General features: G+C 32.4%; 3 protein-coding genes across 3 annotated transcripts; 1 reads left to right on the top strand and 2 right to left on the bottom strand.

The window, feature by feature from the left end:
• Positions 1-29: 29 nt before the first annotated feature.
• On the top strand, positions 30-7997 carry LOC105347054 (WD repeat domain phosphoinositide-interacting protein 4). Its single transcript, XM_011455938.4, has 12 exons — positions 30-164; positions 263-318; positions 1459-1533; positions 1663-1767; positions 1879-1966; positions 3100-3194; positions 3855-3928; positions 5442-5564; positions 5829-5914; positions 6706-6807; positions 6937-7055; positions 7409-7997. The coding sequence occupies exons 2-12, from the start codon at positions 276-278 to the stop codon at positions 7513-7515; spliced, it is 1017 nt and encodes a 338-aa protein (XP_011454240.1). The 5' UTR covers positions 30-164; positions 263-275; the 3' UTR covers positions 7516-7997.
• A 1272-nt stretch (positions 7998-9269) lies between these two features.
• On the bottom strand, positions 9270-13170 carry LOC105347055 (dnaJ homolog subfamily B member 14). Its single transcript, XM_011455939.4, has 9 exons — positions 13012-13170; positions 12555-12726; positions 12102-12247; positions 11880-11999; positions 11584-11640; positions 11351-11427; positions 11034-11143; positions 10203-10366; positions 9270-9835 (listed from the first exon to the last, which is right to left on the bottom strand). Exons 1-9 carry the CDS (start codon positions 13142-13144, stop codon positions 9726-9728), a joined length of 1089 nt encoding a protein of 362 aa, XP_011454241.3. The 5' UTR covers positions 13145-13170; the 3' UTR covers positions 9270-9725.
• A 2675-nt stretch (positions 13171-15845) lies between these two features.
• Positions 15846-19332, bottom strand: LOC105347053 (soluble calcium-activated nucleotidase 1). Its single transcript, XM_011455937.4, has 3 exons — positions 18616-19332; positions 18064-18267; positions 15846-17675 (listed from the first exon to the last, which is right to left on the bottom strand). The coding sequence occupies exons 1-3, from the start codon at positions 19214-19216 to the stop codon at positions 17305-17307; spliced, it is 1176 nt and encodes a 391-aa protein (XP_011454239.3). The 5' UTR covers positions 19217-19332; the 3' UTR covers positions 15846-17304.
• Between the last annotated feature and the right edge of the window lie 1350 nt (positions 19333-20682).

Consider the following 20682-nt stretch of genomic DNA (forward strand, 5'->3'; position numbering starts at 1 on the left):
ACATCATATTCTTAGTCGCACCAGAGTTTTTTAAAACGTAAATTAGACATTTGCTAATAAGTTATTAAACCACCTTACTTTCACTTTATAAAATGTCAACAAAAATGTTACGCCACAAAGACTGAACAATAATTGTATTCTTACCAAGTTACCAATGCTGTCAGGTTGTAAATATGACGTTTGAACAATTTTTCTGAGTGTTTGATGACTGTAGACAATAATTCATATGTTGATCATTTGGTACATATTCTGTTATTTTTAGGGGACGTCAAGAAATGTCAAGAGGTGTACTTTCCTTAAGATTCAACCAAGATCATGGTATAGTTTATCTATGTGACTTGTTCCGTTTTGGTGACTTTATCTAAATAAACGTGAATAAATTGTTCACTATGTCCTAAGATATCTTCGATACACATTTTGCTTATTCACTCAATATTTATATATACCCCACGGTTCAAACGATGTTCAGTCAAAAGTATGAAAAAATTCCAAGATTTCTCCTTTGAAACGCCCCTATCTTATCAGGTCTCAATACACAACTAACATGATTTTGCATCGCAAATTCTGGTTGACAACGTTGAAAAATTGTGCAAGGTATGTATCAGTTGACTTCAACATAGAGAAAAAGTGTCAACATTTTCCATTTAAATCTCCGCAAAAACTCTATCGCTCCTATGAATTTTTCTTAATGAAAAAATGTTTCAATGAAGATATCTTGGATATTTTTTTTCTTTAATAATATTGATTTCAATTGCACTTTTTTCACTGGTGAAGTATGTGTATTTTTTATTAAAAATTATCTAAATGTGCTGCATGAATATCTTGAGACAACTATAGCTTTAAAAAGTACAAAAACGAATTATATATTGCATTTGAGAAAAGCTGCAAAACTGCAGCTCAATGGTAAATTCATTCATAGACTTAATACTAGTTACCAGTACTCATTTAGGTATATTTTCTTTGAAAATTTTAATACTAAAAATTCCTAAGAGATTTTTCTTTAGATGCCTTTACATGCCTCTGAATATCTTTTAAACTCCTTATTAGCCTTCTAAAGTGAAATAGTATGGTTTGTTTAGGGGTAAAAAATTAGACCCTTGATCCAGTTATGAATTTAACATTTTACTTTCCGAGGTCAGTTGGGTGTTTAGGTAAACTATTGAGGCAAGAAAAGTGGTGAATCATTAGAAAAATCTCTGAGAATTTTTAGAAAATATTTACAGAGCATATTCCTAAATGGCACATATTCAGATGTTTTGACTGAATAATACCCCTGAAATTAACAAAAAGCAATCATTATCAAATTCATTGACAACAATTATACCGATATACATGGTCACTGTGGTTCATTGAAGACATTGATACTAAGTACAATGTATGTAAATTTAAAACATCAATGCATTCATAATTTATTTGCATTATACCTTGATATTTAATCAAAATCATGTTTTAAAACAGGTTGTTTCACTTGTGCAACAGAAACTGGGCTAAAAATCTACAATGTTGAGCCATTGACCCAAAAACTTACCCTAGGTAGGAAATTTCGAATAGTAAAGAACTGTGATGTTAAAAAAAAGTTGACACAAGTAGAAGAATAAAATTGAATCAAGTTCAGAATAATTTTTTTGAGACTTAGGAGAACAGAATATACTTTACTTTTAGGGCAAGATGTGGTGGGAAGTATTGCATCTGCAGAGATGTTGTTTCGCTCAAACTTAGTTGCAATGGTTGGAGGGGGAACCTCACCAAAATATGACGAGAAAGCAGGCAAGTCTATATCAATCTAGATATTAGAAATTTGAATCGTATTTTGATATTCTCATAGACCTACGGTAATGAAATATTTCCATCTTGTAAAGTTTCAATTGTAATTTTCAGCGTTGATATGGGATGATACAGCAAAAAAAGTAGTCATGGATGTTTCGTTTAACCAGCCAGTGGTGTCAATCAAACTCAAGTATGACAGGTAAGAGTTGTCTTCAGTAGGCAGTCAGTAATTTCTGAAATAGATCTTTTTGTTGTAAGCTTTAACCATTTGTGTGCAGCGACCTAACATAACGGGGTATTGGGTCTGGCATATGGCAAACGTTCTCCAGTATGTTAATAAGGTTTAAAAGAATTCACCTCTTTATCACTTTAACCTAAAATGAAATAAAGAATTCTTAGTGTTTCACTTGTGAATAACTAAAAATTAGAATAATCACTGATTTGTGTTTAAGGAGGCCAACTTTAGTTTCATCATGAATGATTTTGCATTCTAGTAAAATACAGTTTATTAACCTTTTATGAAATTGTTTCCATACCATTTATTAAATTGAACACAATTAACAAAATACAGATTACCGGTATATTGATCTGTGATATTAACCTGGGAGATATTTTAAGGAAATTTTTTTTTTCTGGTTGTTCGCAAGGTGAGCGTTGCCATCGTGCCTTAATGACATTATGATAAAATGAAACTTTGTATAATCATAATGAAATATAACATTAAAAAAAAAGTAAAAAGTGTTCACCTTTGATATTTTACACACAAAATAATGCTATAATTGGATTTTTTTTTTTATATTTTTGAATGAATCTATTGTACCAATCAACATTAGTAAAACTCAAAAAAATATAGCAAATTTTTATGCATTTTAATATTTTGAGATGACCTCCAATAAAAACCAGATGGTAGAATTTAGTATTTTTAACATAGAATGTAGAAAATAATATTACTAATGACATATTACAGTTAGAAGAAAATCGCTATTGTAATATTTTTTTGATCTGCTTTGAAGTGCAGAAAATGAAAATTTCCTCTATATTCCTATAGTAAACATACCTGTATTTTGAGATGGTCCCTATAAAGAACCAGATGGTAGATTTTCTTGAAGCTTTGCAAATATACTAGAATTGGTGAATAATTATACTTATGGTTAAAAGATAAAGAGTTTTGCTATTGTGGTGTTTATACCCAATAAAACCTTAATGAGTCTCCTTCAAATTGAGTGAAAAAAATATTCGGTAAAAAGGCTAATTAGTAATACATGTGTACTAGTAACTCTTATTTACTAGCCATTCTATTCTATATGATATCTTCTTAAATTTTACTTTCAGATTAATTGTGGTGTTGAGAAATCAAATCCATGTCTTTAGCTTCCCCAATAATCCTACCTTGTTGCATTCATTTGATACAAGGGATAATCCGAAAGGTAAGTATATGTATATGTTACCTACAATGTACTTAATTTTGTAGTTTTAAAAATTTGATTTTTTTTTTAATTGCTGTTGAATGAGAATTTGATTTTATTAGTTTTTTGTCACAGGAAATTTTTATGTTTTGGCTTTAAAGTTGCTGATCGATATACTTTTTCCAACACATTTCTGATACATGTATTTTGTGTAAGAATTAATAAATTTGAATACTGCTTTCTTTAGAACACATCAATTTGCTGCGGAATCAAAGCATAAATTTTTTGAATTCAAATGTTTGAATTAAATCCAGTGAATTAAGTTCTTGCATAATTGCATTCTCAGAGTGTCCTAGGTCCTGACCTCTCTTAAACAGGAAGTGCCCAAATACCGGTATCTTAAAAACAGTAGAGATTTCTACCCCAAATATCTTGAAAACAGTTGAGATCCCCACCCATAAATCATACATATTTTTGTTTCTTTGGTCATGTTGGTCCACTACCTGATAAACAGTAAATGACCCCTGGGGAACATGAAATTTTGGAATTATCAAGTATTAAATGTTTTTGTCTGTTAAGTTTGACCCATGTGGGTCAATCATCCCTACCCCCAATGATAGCCTTGTTCATTTGGGAAACTTTATAATTGCCTGGATTATAATTACATCTTGTTTATTACAGGGCTGTGTGATGTCAGTCCTTTTGGACAAGTGATAGCTTTTCCTGGACGAAAATGTGGCAGTGTGCAAATTGCTGTAAGGGAATACGTTTTTATATTTTTCTTAAAAATCAAACATTGCTTGTTAATTTTTTTTATCATTTAATTCAAATCATTCCTTACATCTGATGACTGTCAATAAATGCCTTTCTAGAAATAAATGAATATTTTCTGTCAAATTGAAACTCACCTTATTTGAAACTCACACAATATGTTTCATTTTCATGAAAATATGAAACCAATGAAATATGACAATTTACAAGAAGTTTATGCATTTAATTTAACTCTTTCCCCATGACTGACGCATATACTGGTACTGCAGTATGCTCTTAAATTTTATTGCTAGCATCCCCAGTGATGCTGATAAGCGCTCACGGTTTGCTGCCAAGTATCCCTGATTATGCATGGATGTGTAATATGTACTCAGCCATGCATGTACAGTACCGATCATACCCATTCTAACAGAAAGTAAACTTCAACCAAACCAGTGGGTTTACTTTCTGGGTTTACTAGAGTGGACCCAGAGTAAACCCAAAGTAAACCCCGAGTGGACTCAGAGAGTAATCTCGTTCAGAAGTATACCCCTTAAAGCAGACACTAACTGTGTGTTCAGAATATAGGATAGGATGGTAAGATAAAAGATGGGTCTGCTGCACTCTTCTGCCTACATTTGACCTCAAAAGCAATTTCCCAGTAAACCCAAAGTTAACACAGTGTAAACCCAAAATAAACCCCGAGTGGACCCAAATTTTCAAAAAGTAAACCCAGAGTAAACCCCAAAAGTAAACCCGGGGTTTAGTTGGGGTTTACTCTGGTGTTTGGTTGGGTCTGGTCAGTACTGTATGTATATACTTGTTGCCATGCACATATACATGTATGCTCATCCTAACCCTATGTATAAAATATAGGCTGATTAGTCAGTAATTTGCACATGTGTTATGATGTCAAGAACCAATGAAAATTAGTTAGACAAAACATCAGACTACAACAACAGGGGTTGCTATCTATATTTAGCAAAGTATTAAACAGAGCTAAGCAAAAAAGTTGGGACTTTTCCACTGATTTGTCTAAACATGTGAATACCCTTGCCCTCGATCTGCTCCTCTATTGTCGCAACACAAGGAACAATAGAGGAGCAAATTGAGGATCTGATTTAAATCAGAATCAAATTTAAAACAAAGAAAACTGTGTGCAAAGGATCAGAGCATGCAATGTTTCTTAAGACCAAACTGAGTGCATGCAAATGGTCAACATATAGGACAATTTATTGATTATGAGTATACCAGGTAAATTGCTTCAGAGACTATTAAATCACATTATTCTCACTGAATCAAATATCTTGTAAATACATGTAAATGGGGGTTTCAAAACTATTCAACAACCATGAAATGTTAAGGACTTTGAAGTAATTGTACCTATATTGTCAAACCCCATTATCTCAAACTCAAGGGGACTGAAATAAAATTGATATCCCACAATTTTGAAATACAATGTATTGGGGTTAAATACAAAACATACAGAAGTAACAGTATGAATTCTTTGATTGACAGGACCTAGAAACCACCCAGCCAGGGCAGTCCACATCCCCCATCACAATCAGTGCCCACCAGGGGGAGTTAGCGTATATTACAGTGAATCAACAGGGCACATTACTGGCTACAGCTTCCAAAAAGGTAATACATGTACTGCATAGATCTAATTATAAAATCAAGATCAAAACATCAAGTATTGCTTAGCTACACTACCTGCAATAAGCTCCCACTGATGTAAATTCACTTGTTTATGTTGATCAGGTGTAAGTATATGGATTGGCCAGTACATGTATATGATTTGTACAATTGTGTCAACTTTTTCAATATCTCGGACTATAAACTAGTGTGTATTCATGATCAGTCTATTTTTTTTAATGCACATTATGACAAGACATTTGTGTTTAGGGAACATTGATTCGTGTCTTTGACACAACCACAAAGAAGTTGGTGGTGGAGCTACGCAGAGGTGCTGACCCAGCCACACTCTACTGGTCTGTTTTTTTACTTATCAACTACTGTAAACGTGGAAATTTTGACGATGTGTTAATTTTGACTATGTTGGCGATTTTTATTTTCTCGTCAAAATTTCAACTCGCCAAACTTCACATCATATATATAGCGTATTAATACCAGAATTTTTTATCGGCATTATCCCGTTAGGACTAGATATATACAAAGTTAATGATTCATTTATGTTAATAGCTATAAAAACACGTAATTAGCATTGGAAAAACCCATGAAATCTAAACAAGCATGTTTTAAATGCAATTATCACTTAATCGTCACAACATTCTATAATAACTTTGCATGCGTAATTATCATGCCGTGTTTGACCTACTTTATTACCTCAGGCAATATCGAATAAAAACAAAATACCAAAGAACAATTTTATTCCATCAAATCTGTACAGACTTTTTTTTTCAATCAAATTTAGTTTTATTAATACCAACGCTTGTAAAAGAGTTCGCAAGAAAGATAACTCTAACCCTGGTATTATAAGAAATCAAAGATAGATAACTCTTACTCTTATTCAAAAATTCGTCAAAATTAAAACTCGCCAATTGTCTCTTACTAAAATATCGTCAAATTTTGAACTCGTCAATATAACCACGTTTACAGTAATACTAATACTGTATTCCAACTAGTTACATGTCCTAATAGTATTCATCATGTTCTGTACATTCTACAGGTGTAAGAAGTCTTTGATTATCTGTAAATTGTTCAATTCTTGATGGTAAATGGATTAATTGACAGTTACATAATACAAGATTCTGTTTTGTAGCATTACCTTCAGCCATGATTCCTCATTTTTGTGTGCCTCCAGTGATAAAGGAACCATTCATATTTTTGCTGTGAAAGACACGAGTCTGAACAGGAGATCGACGTGTGTATAATCTTCATATTACTAAAATTTTATTAATTTGAAAAATTATATACATGTATTGTATAAGTTTGAAAAAATTTCCATTTGAGTGCATATATATTTTTAACATTGTTATGGAAATTTTTTCAGATTTAAGAAGATGGGGTTTCTGGGAACTTACGTAGAGTCTCAGTGGGGCTTGGCCAGCTTCACTGTGGCTGCAGAGTGTGCATGTATCTGTGCCTTCGGACCAGGGCATTCAGTGATAGGTAAAGACGTTGATGGTATTTCTCAATAAACCAGTTGTTAATTTACCTCATTCTACATGTAAGCTTATCGTGGTCAAATTACATAGGGTAAATATTAGATTAAACATTAAATGTAAAATATACATTGAGATCTACACATTTTTAAATATCTTTTTTAAAAAAAAATTCTGCAACAGTTTTAGGAAAAGTTTTCGTCCTTTTTAATTCGCATCTTTGTCCTCAATTAAACCAATCTTGTTCTATAAAATTAACTTTTAAATTCAATAGGAAAAATCTTATACAAGTTAAATGTATTGGGGTATGTATAGACATGTAAAATTGTTACCGTAATATACTTTGTTTTGCCATTACAGCTGTGTGTGTTGATGGGACCTTTCACAAGTATGTGTTCACTACTGACGGTAATTGCAATAGGGAAGCCTATGATGTGTACTTGGACATTGGGGATGACTTTGAATGAAGAGAGAAACTAAGTTGATGTACATGTACCAGTCTATTATTTAACATGTTGTTATAGAAAAATGAATTTTCTATTAAATTTCTGTTTAATGCATGTACATGTACAATGTATATGTGGAATAATTTTTAAATGTTTGAGGGTGTACAATGTACACATATTTTATGTTTTATTGGTGTAACTCTTAAGCAATGGCTGAGGAATTTGGTACATTTGAAGTTATTTAGCCAGTTTTGCCTTGCCAGTAAGGTACCAGCATACCAGCTAGTACATGCAATTGAACATTTAAATAAGGATTTCATGTACATTGTCTCATCTGTGTATACTTTCATATCATTGCTTATTTTGCACCTTTTAAAAAAAATATATTTAAGTACATGCAAATGTAAAGTTCAATTTTAATCTGAATGTAAAAATCAACACAATAAGCATAAAGAGATCTGATTTTATTTATATGTGATATAAATAAACACAACAATTGTCAACTTGAGAGAGTTACATTACTATTTACAGAATTGTTGCTAACTCCAAAATATGCCCTATGGTACATGTACCATCAGTACACATATATACAAGTATTATCTATACAACTGATAGGGCAACACTTCATTCACTTAAAAAAAAAGTAAAATTAAATGATCACAGAGACAACAAATGGTCTGATTAAAAAATAACTAGTCAGGGACAAAAAATGTGGTAAGTAAAACACCAGTCAGACCTCATTGATTAAACAGAGTAAAAAAAACAAATCAAGGATCCATACACTATTTACACTGCTTATCGTTCAAGACTGCAGTGAACATATCTCAATGCAGGCATCAGCTAACACACAGTGAAATCAATCTGAACCTGTTTGAAATCTATCTTAAACTATTTTTGGGGGGTTAAATAATAACAGGCCCCATCGTCACTAAAATTTTCAAATCACTCAACTTTTTCCTCAACTAAAATTTTATAAAGAAAACTGCTTGAATTTGAACTCAGAACTCAAACTTGAGGCCGAGTATTGACTTGAGTAATGTTGTCGACGGTGGGGCCATATTTATCTTGTAGAATGCTGTCATTTCCAGCACGTTAGTGTCTATATTGCATGAACAAACTACACCAAAGTTTAAATATCACCATTGCTATTGGTACATATGTCTCTCTCCTTTCTCTTTCTTTCTCTCTCTCCCCCTCATATTCATTTTCTAAAAATGCTTAACTTAAGTCTTGATACATAAATACGATTGCACAAATGTCTCATGAATGTAGCGAGCTCTGAATCAAACGGCTGTACCCTTTAAATGTGCAGAAAATCCCATGGAATGCAATAAAATAACACATTTAATAAATAAATTTCAATTGTAACAGTTTTTTGGTTTTCTAAAACTTTAAAAATGTCGGTACCATTTTTTCTATATATTTGAAGTACCAATACACTCACACTTCTGTATATGTCCACCATATATACATATACATGAATGTGTTCTAATTATGCATGTATGGATTTACTTCATCGATTATAAGGCAGGTCCCTTTTAAACACGTGTGCATGCATTTATCAAAGGTTTTTATAATGCTCACCATAACTACAAAGCTAAAGTTCTTATTGGCACATTTATACAGGTAGTTCTCTATAAAATTCTCAACCAAAAAAACAAAAACAAGGCTGGTGTCCAGTAATTTCTAATGCCAAAATAAGTGTTCAAAGTACATGAAGTATGGTAAATATTTGATTCTATTTAAATCTATGAAAAAAAGGTCAACACCTGCTTAAATTGAGCCACCAAAGCTTCAATTTTAAATAACAATTAACTATCTTCTCTGAACTTTATACTTTACCAAGAACCACAGTAAACAAAGCATCTGATGTATGATACATTAACAATGTATGCAATAATGTATTCATGATATAAAGTTTCCCTCTGTTGTACTGCAGCAAGTGCTAATTTATAAACTGTCAGCAAGAACACACAATGGCAATTCTCACGTCGGATGCACTTAAAATTAATCAGAATGCACAGCATTCCTTACAACAAAAACTCTACTATATGACTTTCAAGGATCAATCATGCATTGAATGAATTTTAAAAAAAAAAGGAATTTCCTCAAGGTAGAAAACTCAATCACTGGAAAATCACTGTGTTCCTCACACTCCTGGTTAAATGTCAACTGGAAAATCTCGTATTCCCATGAACATCCTTGCATTCTGTGACACAGATGTGGATAACTTATGCATATATAGACTGAAGTCTGTCACAGGAAGGGGTAGGATGATTCTGGGCTTTCTCATATAATCTTGCATCTGCATGATTTCTTGCTCTCCATAGCAAATTTTCCTCTGTAATGATAAATACATGTTTGTATTAATAAACAGAAAAAGAATAACATGGTGTAAAATTATTTAAACAGTTTAATAACAAGTATTACATCTTTTTGCTCTCTATGCAAGTTTATGATCACATCAAACTCCCTAGATTTAAAGCTGAATGACACTTGAGAGTACTGGAACATGTATTACCAAATGCTCAAGCTTGGTAAAAGGTAAAAGCTTGCCATATACATACACGTAATTCTACTTTGTTTCTAATCTGTGTTGACGCAAGTGGTGTTTTTTTGATCAGATACACAAAGAAAGGAAAATTCCTTACAGCCAATACGCCACTATAATACCTTGCCCCCATTATGTACATGTATGAAAAACTTACTGTAACTCCTCTCCCTCCAACAATTTTGTCTCAGGTTGGATATATATTCCTCCTCCACGTTTCTCTCTATCCTCCGTAAATCTCCTTTGAAATCGACCTTAAAGTCACTCTTCACGTAATAATTCACACGTAAATTTGAGGTGGTTCTCTCTGTATTATATTTCCTAAAGAAAATAAAAATATGTATGTCACTAATTAAATTACCAACATTTAATGATTTTTACTGGGTTCATAACATACATGTACATTTTACATTGACTCAAGCGACATTCATTAATACCAGCACTGAAGAAAACTTCAAAATGTTGGCAATTGAAGCATGATCATTCTTTCTCATGTGAGTATTAATTTTTCAAAATAAAAATCTTCCACTATTGATTAATTTATTTTTTAAAAATGTAAATACAAGTACTGTGGTTCATTAATATTCATTGACTATAAATTTTTTTTAGGATTTCGTTCTTGAGTACCATAGATCCAAAAAAAATAAATGTCCTGCTCATTGAAGTACAATTCCTCAAAACATACTGTAGATTTCTTATTTTCTTGTTTTCTATCAAACCGCAAGCCCTTAGAGCATAAAAATCATAGTTTCACGTAGTTTCATATGTTTGAAAATTTAAAGCAAGATTTTAAAATTCAGGAGATAGGGTTCTCGCTATTTTACGCAGATATTAATTCCTTGCGATTATTGAGGAATTTACAGTACTGCTTTGAATTTACATATCCTTTATCGATAAACCATGATTTTTAAAAAACAAATTCACCAAAATTGATGCCCACAAATATTGATGTTATCGGGACAATACTACAGAATAATAATTGACTTACCCTGATTTGTGAATGCTGTACAGAGGATCACTAACAAACCAACTGGACAACAGAGAAAGAAAGACTAGAAGAAGGATGGGGGACAGCTGCAGTAACAGAGTGAATCCAGACTGTAAAGGAAAAATCACAGCTTTATAATTTCCTTATTACCATTTGGAATTTACCCCCTGTATCAAACATTTTTCACATGATTAAGATTTTCTTAATATTTAGATATATCAAACTGTAATGAGACAAAGAAAAATGATATACATGTAATACATTAACATATCTGATACAATTATCAGTATTTTCAGTTTCAATTACAGAATACTTGCATCGTTGGACACATTTTCCCGTGGATGATAATGTCGATGCTGTCGCCTACTGTGTGTGTGGTGTGCATACACATTTGCTACATGAAAAAAATCATTACTCTTATTTTTTGTACAGTGTACAATACATTGTTTGTCTATTACATAAACTAATTTTGATTTAAACAACATTACAGCTATAACTATATTTGAAGTTATATTTTCATGTTTTATAAAATTGATATATGGATACTTACAAGATGGAAAGCCTCCTCCAAAAAACATGTTGAATAACTCTTCAGGGGAAATATCAGCTAGAAACAAAGCCAACAAAATTTACATTGCTGCAACTTCCTGTCTTCTTTTGAAATGAACATTATTCAAAGAAAATTGAATTGTTTCACAGATGTTTTGATTATGTTCAAAGTTTGGTTAGATATAAAATAAATTGAGAATAAATTTACGCAAAGCAATACTGTTTACCAAAGAAATAACTAGTAATATAAGAAAAATGAAAAATTGATCTGGTGTGACAAATTCAGGAATATTCTACCTTCAAATTCGTTCCTGTGTGTGTGGCGTCTGTGGTTGATCTCCTCCATTTCGGGACCATATGTATCATACTTGCTTCGCTTTCCTTCATCACTCAACACAGCAAAGGCATTTCCAATAGCTATAATAATAAATAGGTAGCTAAAAATCATGGGAACTAAATTCATATCAACATCTCATTGCACATTAGCAAACAATATCAATAAAATGCATATTTTCATACCTTTAAAGGCCTCTGTTGCACCTGGTGCCTTATTCTTGTCTGGATGCATCTGCAGTGCTAGTTTTCTGTAGGCTTTTTTCAGTTCTATTTCTGTTGCTGTTTTCTCTACCCCAAGAATTTCATAATAATCCTTGCACTTTTTTATTCTAAATATAAATACATTGACCAACTGATACTTTCACATTCAAGAAAACAGAAGTATTGCACGTTTGTAAGTTCATTTCAGCTACATGTCTATTTTCTCACACTAAATGTTTGCTTTTTTTCCCATTTGAAGAAAATATCTTCTGGTTTAACTTGTTCAAGTTCATTTGTTATCTGAACCGATACATTTCAATGTTATGCTACATTAACACTGTCATTTTAAGTGCTGTTTTGGAAGTTTTGGTACTGCTTCTTCATTTCATTGTATAATACATATCATGATACAATTGACAATTATTGGACACTTACTTGCGAACCATAATTAACTGTTCTTCTGTGTACTCCTTAACAGAAGATTCTTGTGTTTGTCTCCCAAAGCTTCCCCGTCTGTGGTGGACACCCTCATTATTGGGTTCTTTGTTTTCTTTGTTGTCTTGTGTGGAATCATCATCTGACATTGACTCAATTCTTTCTAACAAATCTAGTAGTGTAAAATAAGGATTTATGTTTACTGCAACTGACTAAAAGATGAATTAATCAACTCATTTTTTGATTAACATAACTTAAACAATCCAGATCGAAGAGAAACCTAGTTGCAAAATACAAAAGATTCAAATGGTTTTCAAAGTTTCTTCACGGCAACATCAGATTCATTCTTTCGTATCCGACCTTCCGTCACCTATCTGACAATATAAACACAGCTTATGCTGACGTATCCTCACGGTGTATTATGATTGGGTTTCCCCATGTAATTTCAAAAGTATACCTTTTGCTCTTTGTGTAGGATATAAACGCTCTGCTTTGTTCAGAAATTTCTTTGCTTTTTCGAGGTCTCCTTGTGATAAATATTTGTTTGCGAGATAGTAACACCGCTCACTCTCATCTCGATTCCCTTCCATTTTGATGTAAAAGCGGAACTAGTGTCAACAAACTAAAAGAAGAACTTTCTGGTAAAAATATCCGGAAACTGCACCCCCCCCCCCCCTTTTTAATCTTAATGCAAAAGGATTAACATGACATCAATCCAAAACATATAAAACTAACATAAAATACAATTTGATTTGATTCTATATGTTTACTAAGTATATGGTCAGGCATGCAAAAGCAGAGGCATAACATAATTAATTAATAAATGTTATTTAAGTCTCTGGCAAAAGTCATCATGTCTACATGTCACAAGAATAGAAAATATTAATTTATATAAAACACTTTATTACCGAAATATGGAACAAATTAAATGATGATTCTTAATCAACTCTGTCCCAATTTCCGGTATTACATATGAAAATCCCCGTGGATAGGATGGGGCACCATGCAACAATCTAAAGATCATTACAAACGAGTAGCGAGTAAGCGAGCGGATCTAACATCTCATTTTCAATTAATTGGATTGTGTCACCAATGAGGGAGGGGGGGGGGGGTCAAAAGCTCATTTGAGCTTTCAGTTCAGGTAAGCTAAAATGTGGAGAGTAAAAATTATGAATTCATACATCCTCCATTTTTCTTATATTCTTGAAGATTATTCCATATCGCTGTAATAATAATAAATTAAATTCTGGAACATATATACGGATGAATTGTTTCTTTTTTAAATATCGTGATATTTGAAGTCAAATCCATTCCAATGAGCTATTCTAATACAACGTACTAGTCTATACTTTTTATTGATTTATTGAAAATATCATAAAAAATTTGATCATGATTAATTTTAAAAACATACTTTTTCTCAAAATAAAATAATTTTAATCAACATATTATACAATAGGCCCTATATTCTTTCAGCCGGATTCGGCCGGATTTTGTTTGATGGGTCAATCGCTCTTAATTTTTTTTTCTTTCTGTAAGATAGTATATGGTTTAAACTATAAATTGTGCCAAAATGCAAAATACATGTAAATAATTATAAATTTCCCATTAACTAAATTTTTCGATTGTCTACATTAATTAATAGAACTGTATTCACCTTCTAATCTAATCTAGATCGGTATTTTTCAGGCACGTAGCACCAGAGGGACAATAAACTCAAGGGGCTGTCCCATTTTTGGGAGTTGATTTTGATCAACTCTCCTATGCAGTTACTCAGACAAACCGAAAGTGAAACAGTGTTTGGACCTCAGCACAAATCGTCGCTCCTGACAAGACTTAGTTCTTGAAAATAATTGATAAATTCGATGTAATGTACGCTAAAGCATTGTTTTTCAAGGAAACTTATTTATAAATACCTTGAAAATAGTCAGATTTTAAATGAAAGAACAATTTAGATTTTTTTGTAGTCGTATGTATTCCTACGCCAGAGTTCAATATAGTCTCGTTTAACTCGACGCTCGGCTGTCTCCGTAAATCTCCGACAAGCAGAGAGTCTCTCTTGCTTGTCGGAGATATACGGTGTCAGCCGAGCGTTTGGTTGAACGAGACTAGAGTTCAATATTGCTTGGATCCATACAATATTCGAGAAATATTTCTATTACTGATACATGTACATAGTTTGATTGAATAAATTTTATCTTTAAATATTATTTAACATAATTCATATGGGAGTTTCTCGACATTCTTCTCGAAAAAGTCCAAAAATTCATATTATGAAAATGTGCATAATTCAAATACAAATTAGAAACCACGTGTAACCATGTGTACCTGTCATTCAAAATAACATATCATTGATTTTAAAATAAATACACATCGACAAAATCAACTCCCGTCAGTTCTTCGGTACTTTAGTTGTTAACCCCCCCCCCCCCCCCCCCACACACACACACACACACGCCTCCTCCGTTTCTTTTCCTTTTTTTTGTTTACATAAACAACGATATAAATTTTCAACTAAATGGCCTTCGAGTTTATATACTTTACACATTTTTCAGATCAGCACCTGCCTTAGCTCCCACCCCCACACATTAGTATTTTAACGATTTGGAAAGTAGTCACTTATTTGATAGGTCTGCTCCTTTGCTAATGTGGCAGAAAAAAAAAATCTGCCTTTTGTTTTCAACACTTTGAGAGTGTCTTGCGCATACAGATTCAATGAAAGTTGACTTTTGTTTAATTGCATAAAATAATGTCAAAGCCATAGATGAGGTCATCCGAAATGTGAAAAACGGTCATGTAATAATTAAATGTTCTCTACTTTTTCGATTAAGTTGTATCTTGCAGAATAAGTGACACTAACCTCAAACCACCAACCATAGAGAACTTTTCCAAATGCAAGCTTAATTCTAATCCTCATCACTGTAATGGAATTAATACCAATTTTTCATTTGTTTGGTCTATGGGTAACCTTGACCTCAACAATTTTAGAGGGAAATATTTGCCATCACATACAAACTTCCAATACTTCTTTTTATAGACTTATTGATACATATAAAGTAATACTGGAATGAAACATTATCATCATATTGGTATTTATCAATATGCCATGGCCAGTTACAAACATCTTTCTGTGTCTAAGTCACAAGTCGAAATCCAATATCCCAGCTTTATAATTGTTATCTTTATTTATATTGGGAGTTCATAAGAAGACCTGATATTTAACAAGCATATTGACATAATGTTAAATCCCTTTCTTCTCCAAGAAGAAAAACACAAAAAACAAAAGAAAAGAAATACCTATAATGCTGAATCATGTATTCATACAGTGGAAGATCTGATGCAAAAACAAATAAATAAATAAAAAGAGGATAGCACGATTAAATTTCAATGTATAAATGAACATGTACATGTGCTACACATTTTGAAAAAAAATGCAACTGGACACAACAGAAAATTTGAACAAGTATTAAATTCAATTAAAAAAAAGCTATGAAAATATATTTTTACAACAATCAAAGCAACTTTGTGATACAAAAAAAAAATAACATTTGACTTTTTAACCTGCATCCTATATTAGAAATGAAAAATTGGCCATATAAATCAAAACTGAATAAAAGATATACATTGATGCTCCCCAAACTAACTGTAAATGTGCAAGCTTTCCATAATTGAACATAATTGAACATACTATTTTGAAACTATCACTCTGGCATTTCAAACATCATGCAAAACATCGGTAGAAAGAATTGATTATCATCAGAAAAAAAAAATATATTACGGAAAATAGGTGAACTGGTACTCTGATGAAGACAAAATCTGCAAGTTTTTAGTTGCTTATTTGTGACATCACATTGATACAAGATTTAATAATACTGAATTTAAAAAAAAACCTCTTTACAAAACAGAACAAAATTTTATATAAACATTGATAACCAAACATAGTTTTCTGAGTGGTATGCTTTACGAACATAGATTTTCAGTGATTTATTTTTCCTTTCTTGCAATGGATGAAAAATCTACAACATTTTCCTGAATACACATACTATTGCTTCTACTGGTACGGAACTATATAAAGGAGAATCATAAAAATCAAAGATGCAAATGAAATATAAATCAAATACATATTGATTAAAGTTATATACTGTATATTCTTTGCTATTTTGCAATCATTGCCACCTTACAAAAATGCTGAAGTTGTGAACAATTAAATCCACAAAAAATTTACTCCATTTTAACAAAATCCGGTAAAAAACACACTAAAATATGGATACACAGTACATGCATGGCAGTGTATGTATCATTAAATGAAGTTCTACATGTATTTTAAACTGAACAAGCAAACAACTCTTTTTAAATCTCTTTATATTTTTATAGAAAATATTTCATCAGCCTGGGAATCTTAGTTTAAAGAATAGGATAAGTCATGTTTATTACCATAATGTTTATGCATACAAACACATAACTGTGATTTCAATATGATAATCCCTATCAAAGACAATGTCGTTTGACGTTTGGAGTAGGTCCTAGGATATGTAAAATATGACAGGCACTGAATTTGAAACTTTTTAAAAGTGACATGCACATTCAAATGATAAAAATTTTCTTACAGACATACATTTAATGAAAGACTTCAGTTTAAAACAATACTTTTATATCTACATGGGGATTTGACAGTTCATACAAATTTCAATCATCACAATTTCAGAAATCCCATACACACAAAAATACTTAAAATTAAAATTACGTTTTTACATCATATAAATTCAATACCCTCATATTTGACATCACCTACATACTTCTCTTTCAGTATAATCTTTCCATCAATTTTAAATATTGTTAAATAACTAGCAATTTTCCCTGACACCTCCTCTGACTTGAGTGCCACTATAACTTGGTCATTAGTCTCTGGAATGAATTTAAATGAGGAGAATCCCCTTGTTTTACTGAGTTCTCCTATATGCTTCACTTTAATGTCTGTAAACTTTTCGTTGGCAATAAACATCAGGTCTGTACCTCTCCTTTCATCCTCTTTTTCTGTGTATCTTAAATGACTTGCCCTTCTTGGAAGAAAAAACCACCTTTGATGGATTTCACTCCACCCTCCTGACTCATGGATAATGTAACCTACAACAAAAGATATATTATTTCATATTAAATCTAGAGTATAAAATTTTATGAAACCTAGCATTTATCAATAAAATTTCACATACAATGTATAAATAATGGACTAAAGAGCATTGTTACAATGCCATAAAAATAACAGTGCAAATATCAGTGCTGCTATATCATTCAATAAAAATTTAAAACAAACCACTCCTGATATTAACGTTCTCCAATATAAAGAATTTTACTTCCTCCTCTATGACTTACAACGATATGAAAATGCTATATATCTCAATTGCATCTCATTTTATTACCAAATGTTCCTTTTAGCACATAGCAATTGCTAAGAGCAAATTTTATGCATACATGTACATGTACTTTAAATATTGATGCCTGTGAAAGCATCTACCTGGAAATTGAATGTCTGCAGCCTTTTTCATGTTATTATAGTACACATGCCAGTCTTCATGCCGAACATCCCCTCCAGGACCGATGGACTTGACCCACTGGGGGTTCAGGTTCTCTACCACACCCTCTATAGACGTCCATTCTTTTCCAAGCCCCCCGACATACATTCGGTTGTTCTTCACAGTTGCCCATTCACTTTTAAATCCTAAAACATTTAAACAGGCACATCTCAAAAGGGTAAATTAATGTTGCGTTACAAAATTGTTCTAAAGTGATGTTATAGAACATTTCCAATAATTTGGTATGTAGTAGACACAAACATTCAAAGATTGAGCATGCATTTTGGACACAAGAGGTGACATGTCAATAAAGAATTTTTTTTATTCACGCTTTTACCCATATCAATTGTTCATCACTGCAGATACACAAAATAACCAGTGTCTTTTTTTTAACATTGTCAAAAAAGATGGAAAATAGGATCTAGGACAGAAAATACACATTTTAGATTAGTTACAATTTTGCTTTATACCACAGCTATTTGCCTGCAGTTTACCTTTTGGTGTATTGCCATCACCATCAGCTAACACAACCCAAGGAATCATCTGCCTTTTAACAATGTGATATACAACCCCAGTCCTGTCATCTACAGCACATAACTTCCCATCGAACACCAACAGCTCGGACAACTCCATACCCCTCCCTCCTTGTGATAAGGAAGACTTGAGTAAATATGGATTCTCATCTAACTGAAAATTTGCATAATCATATGTCTGCGAGATTGTCAAATTACCCTCATGGAGATAACTTATCCATGTGTTCTTTTTCTTGTCACTCTTTGAGTTTTGATCTAAATCAGCTATCAATCCTATTCTGAACATCCACCCATCTCCTATTTTCTGGGGAGGTGAAAGAGGATACGTATAGTCATAATTAGTTTCTAAGTGAATGCCTTCATCAATACATGTCTCTCTTGACACTCTACGAGACGGAATTATGAATATCATCAAAATAATGACTGCGGCTAAGAACATTACTGAATACACCAAAGTTCGTGTTTTCACGTGGAGACGAGCATTGCCGACACGATACGGTGTTGGGCGGCGAATAGCGTTCATCCATTCGTGTACAGTTGTTGGATATACAGAAGACATCATATTTAGTCATGGAAATATCCCAAATCGGTGACATATTCATTTGACGTGGCCCTGTCTCGATGCATTTCGTCTGCCATAATACAACAATGTCAGTTTCGCACTGAATAAGTCTGGTTTTACAACATATAAAGTTGAGAAGTGGCGGAAGTTTATATTCCGGAAAAAGACATAAAATAAAGATATTATGTTATCAAATCCAGTGAGGTCCGTTTGAAGGGGGGGGGGGGGGGACGGTAAAGGTGGCTTCATGCGCGGATCCAGAAATAGTTTTTCCCAGGGGGATTTTTCTGATCATCTGGTGGCTGGATGAGGACTCTTTTCGGTTTTCGGTAAGAACATTATATGATAAGAGTTAAATTTGGCCCCCATAATTCGCCATTTTTAAAGTGTTTCGGGTACGATAAAATGTTTACTAATTTTTTAGAAGAGTTGATATAAAATATATTTTTCATCTATTTATTTGATTTATTTGCACACACTTGCAGTACATGACGTCAGAAGTGACGCCATTTCTATAATTCAATCAAAATCAGCCAAAAATTGACATTTTTCTGATCTATTTACGAATGTGAAATATAGAGCGCATGCTTGAACAAGGAATATTTTTTTGTCACTTATTAGTCTTGACTAGTTACATCTCTGATTAAAATATTTTATTTGTTCAGGAATGCGCTCTATGTTTTCGGAAGGAAAAACTGCATGAAAACAAGCTGTTTTACGCTAAAAATGCAAAAATGGCGGGAAAAGGTTGTCTTTACAATGTCATATTTCTAAATTGTGGGCACTTGAATCAAAATGAATATTATGTAAACACATCACATATATATCTGTACTAAGAAAACAAAGAATGATAGTAAAATGATGATGTTCATTTTAGGGGGCCATTTTAGGCCCTTATCATATATAGTTCTTTGCTATGCCACTCGGGGCGAACATGTATTCGGAGGGAAACCACTCAGCGCGAACAAGTGATCGGAGCAAAACCACCCGGATTCTGTTCAATTTTCCAGGGGATGTCCCCCTATAGATCCGCGCATGAACTTTATTGTTTTGAAGCAAAAAAAAGTTACATGTACAGTTTTATAGTAGTTTATATCAAACTTACATCAAAATTTTTAATGAAGATATAGACACGATTTTAGCTCAAAATTTTATTTTCTATTTTTTATGTATAAAGTGGTTTCCTTGCGCATTTTGAATGATTCACCAAAATTTGAATGTTAGAAGCCAAGCATTAAGAGAGATACATAGTTATGTAAACAAAGCCCGAGTCTTATATTTGTTAACAAATATATTGTAAAGTAGGCCTATTGAATTACAGTTTCTTTGACAAAATGACTTGTGGCAAACAATGTAAATTGATTCAATGTGTTCATAAATAATATTTTCAACAGAAGAAAGCAACATTTGATTGAAACTTTTACCAAAATACATATGTAAACAATAACAAAGCACGAGCTTTGTTT

This window comes from Magallana gigas, chromosome 7, assembly GCF_963853765.1.
Source record: "Magallana gigas chromosome 7, xbMagGiga1.1, whole genome shotgun sequence".
Taxonomy (NCBI): Eukaryota; Metazoa; Mollusca; class Bivalvia; order Ostreida; family Ostreidae; genus Magallana; species Magallana gigas.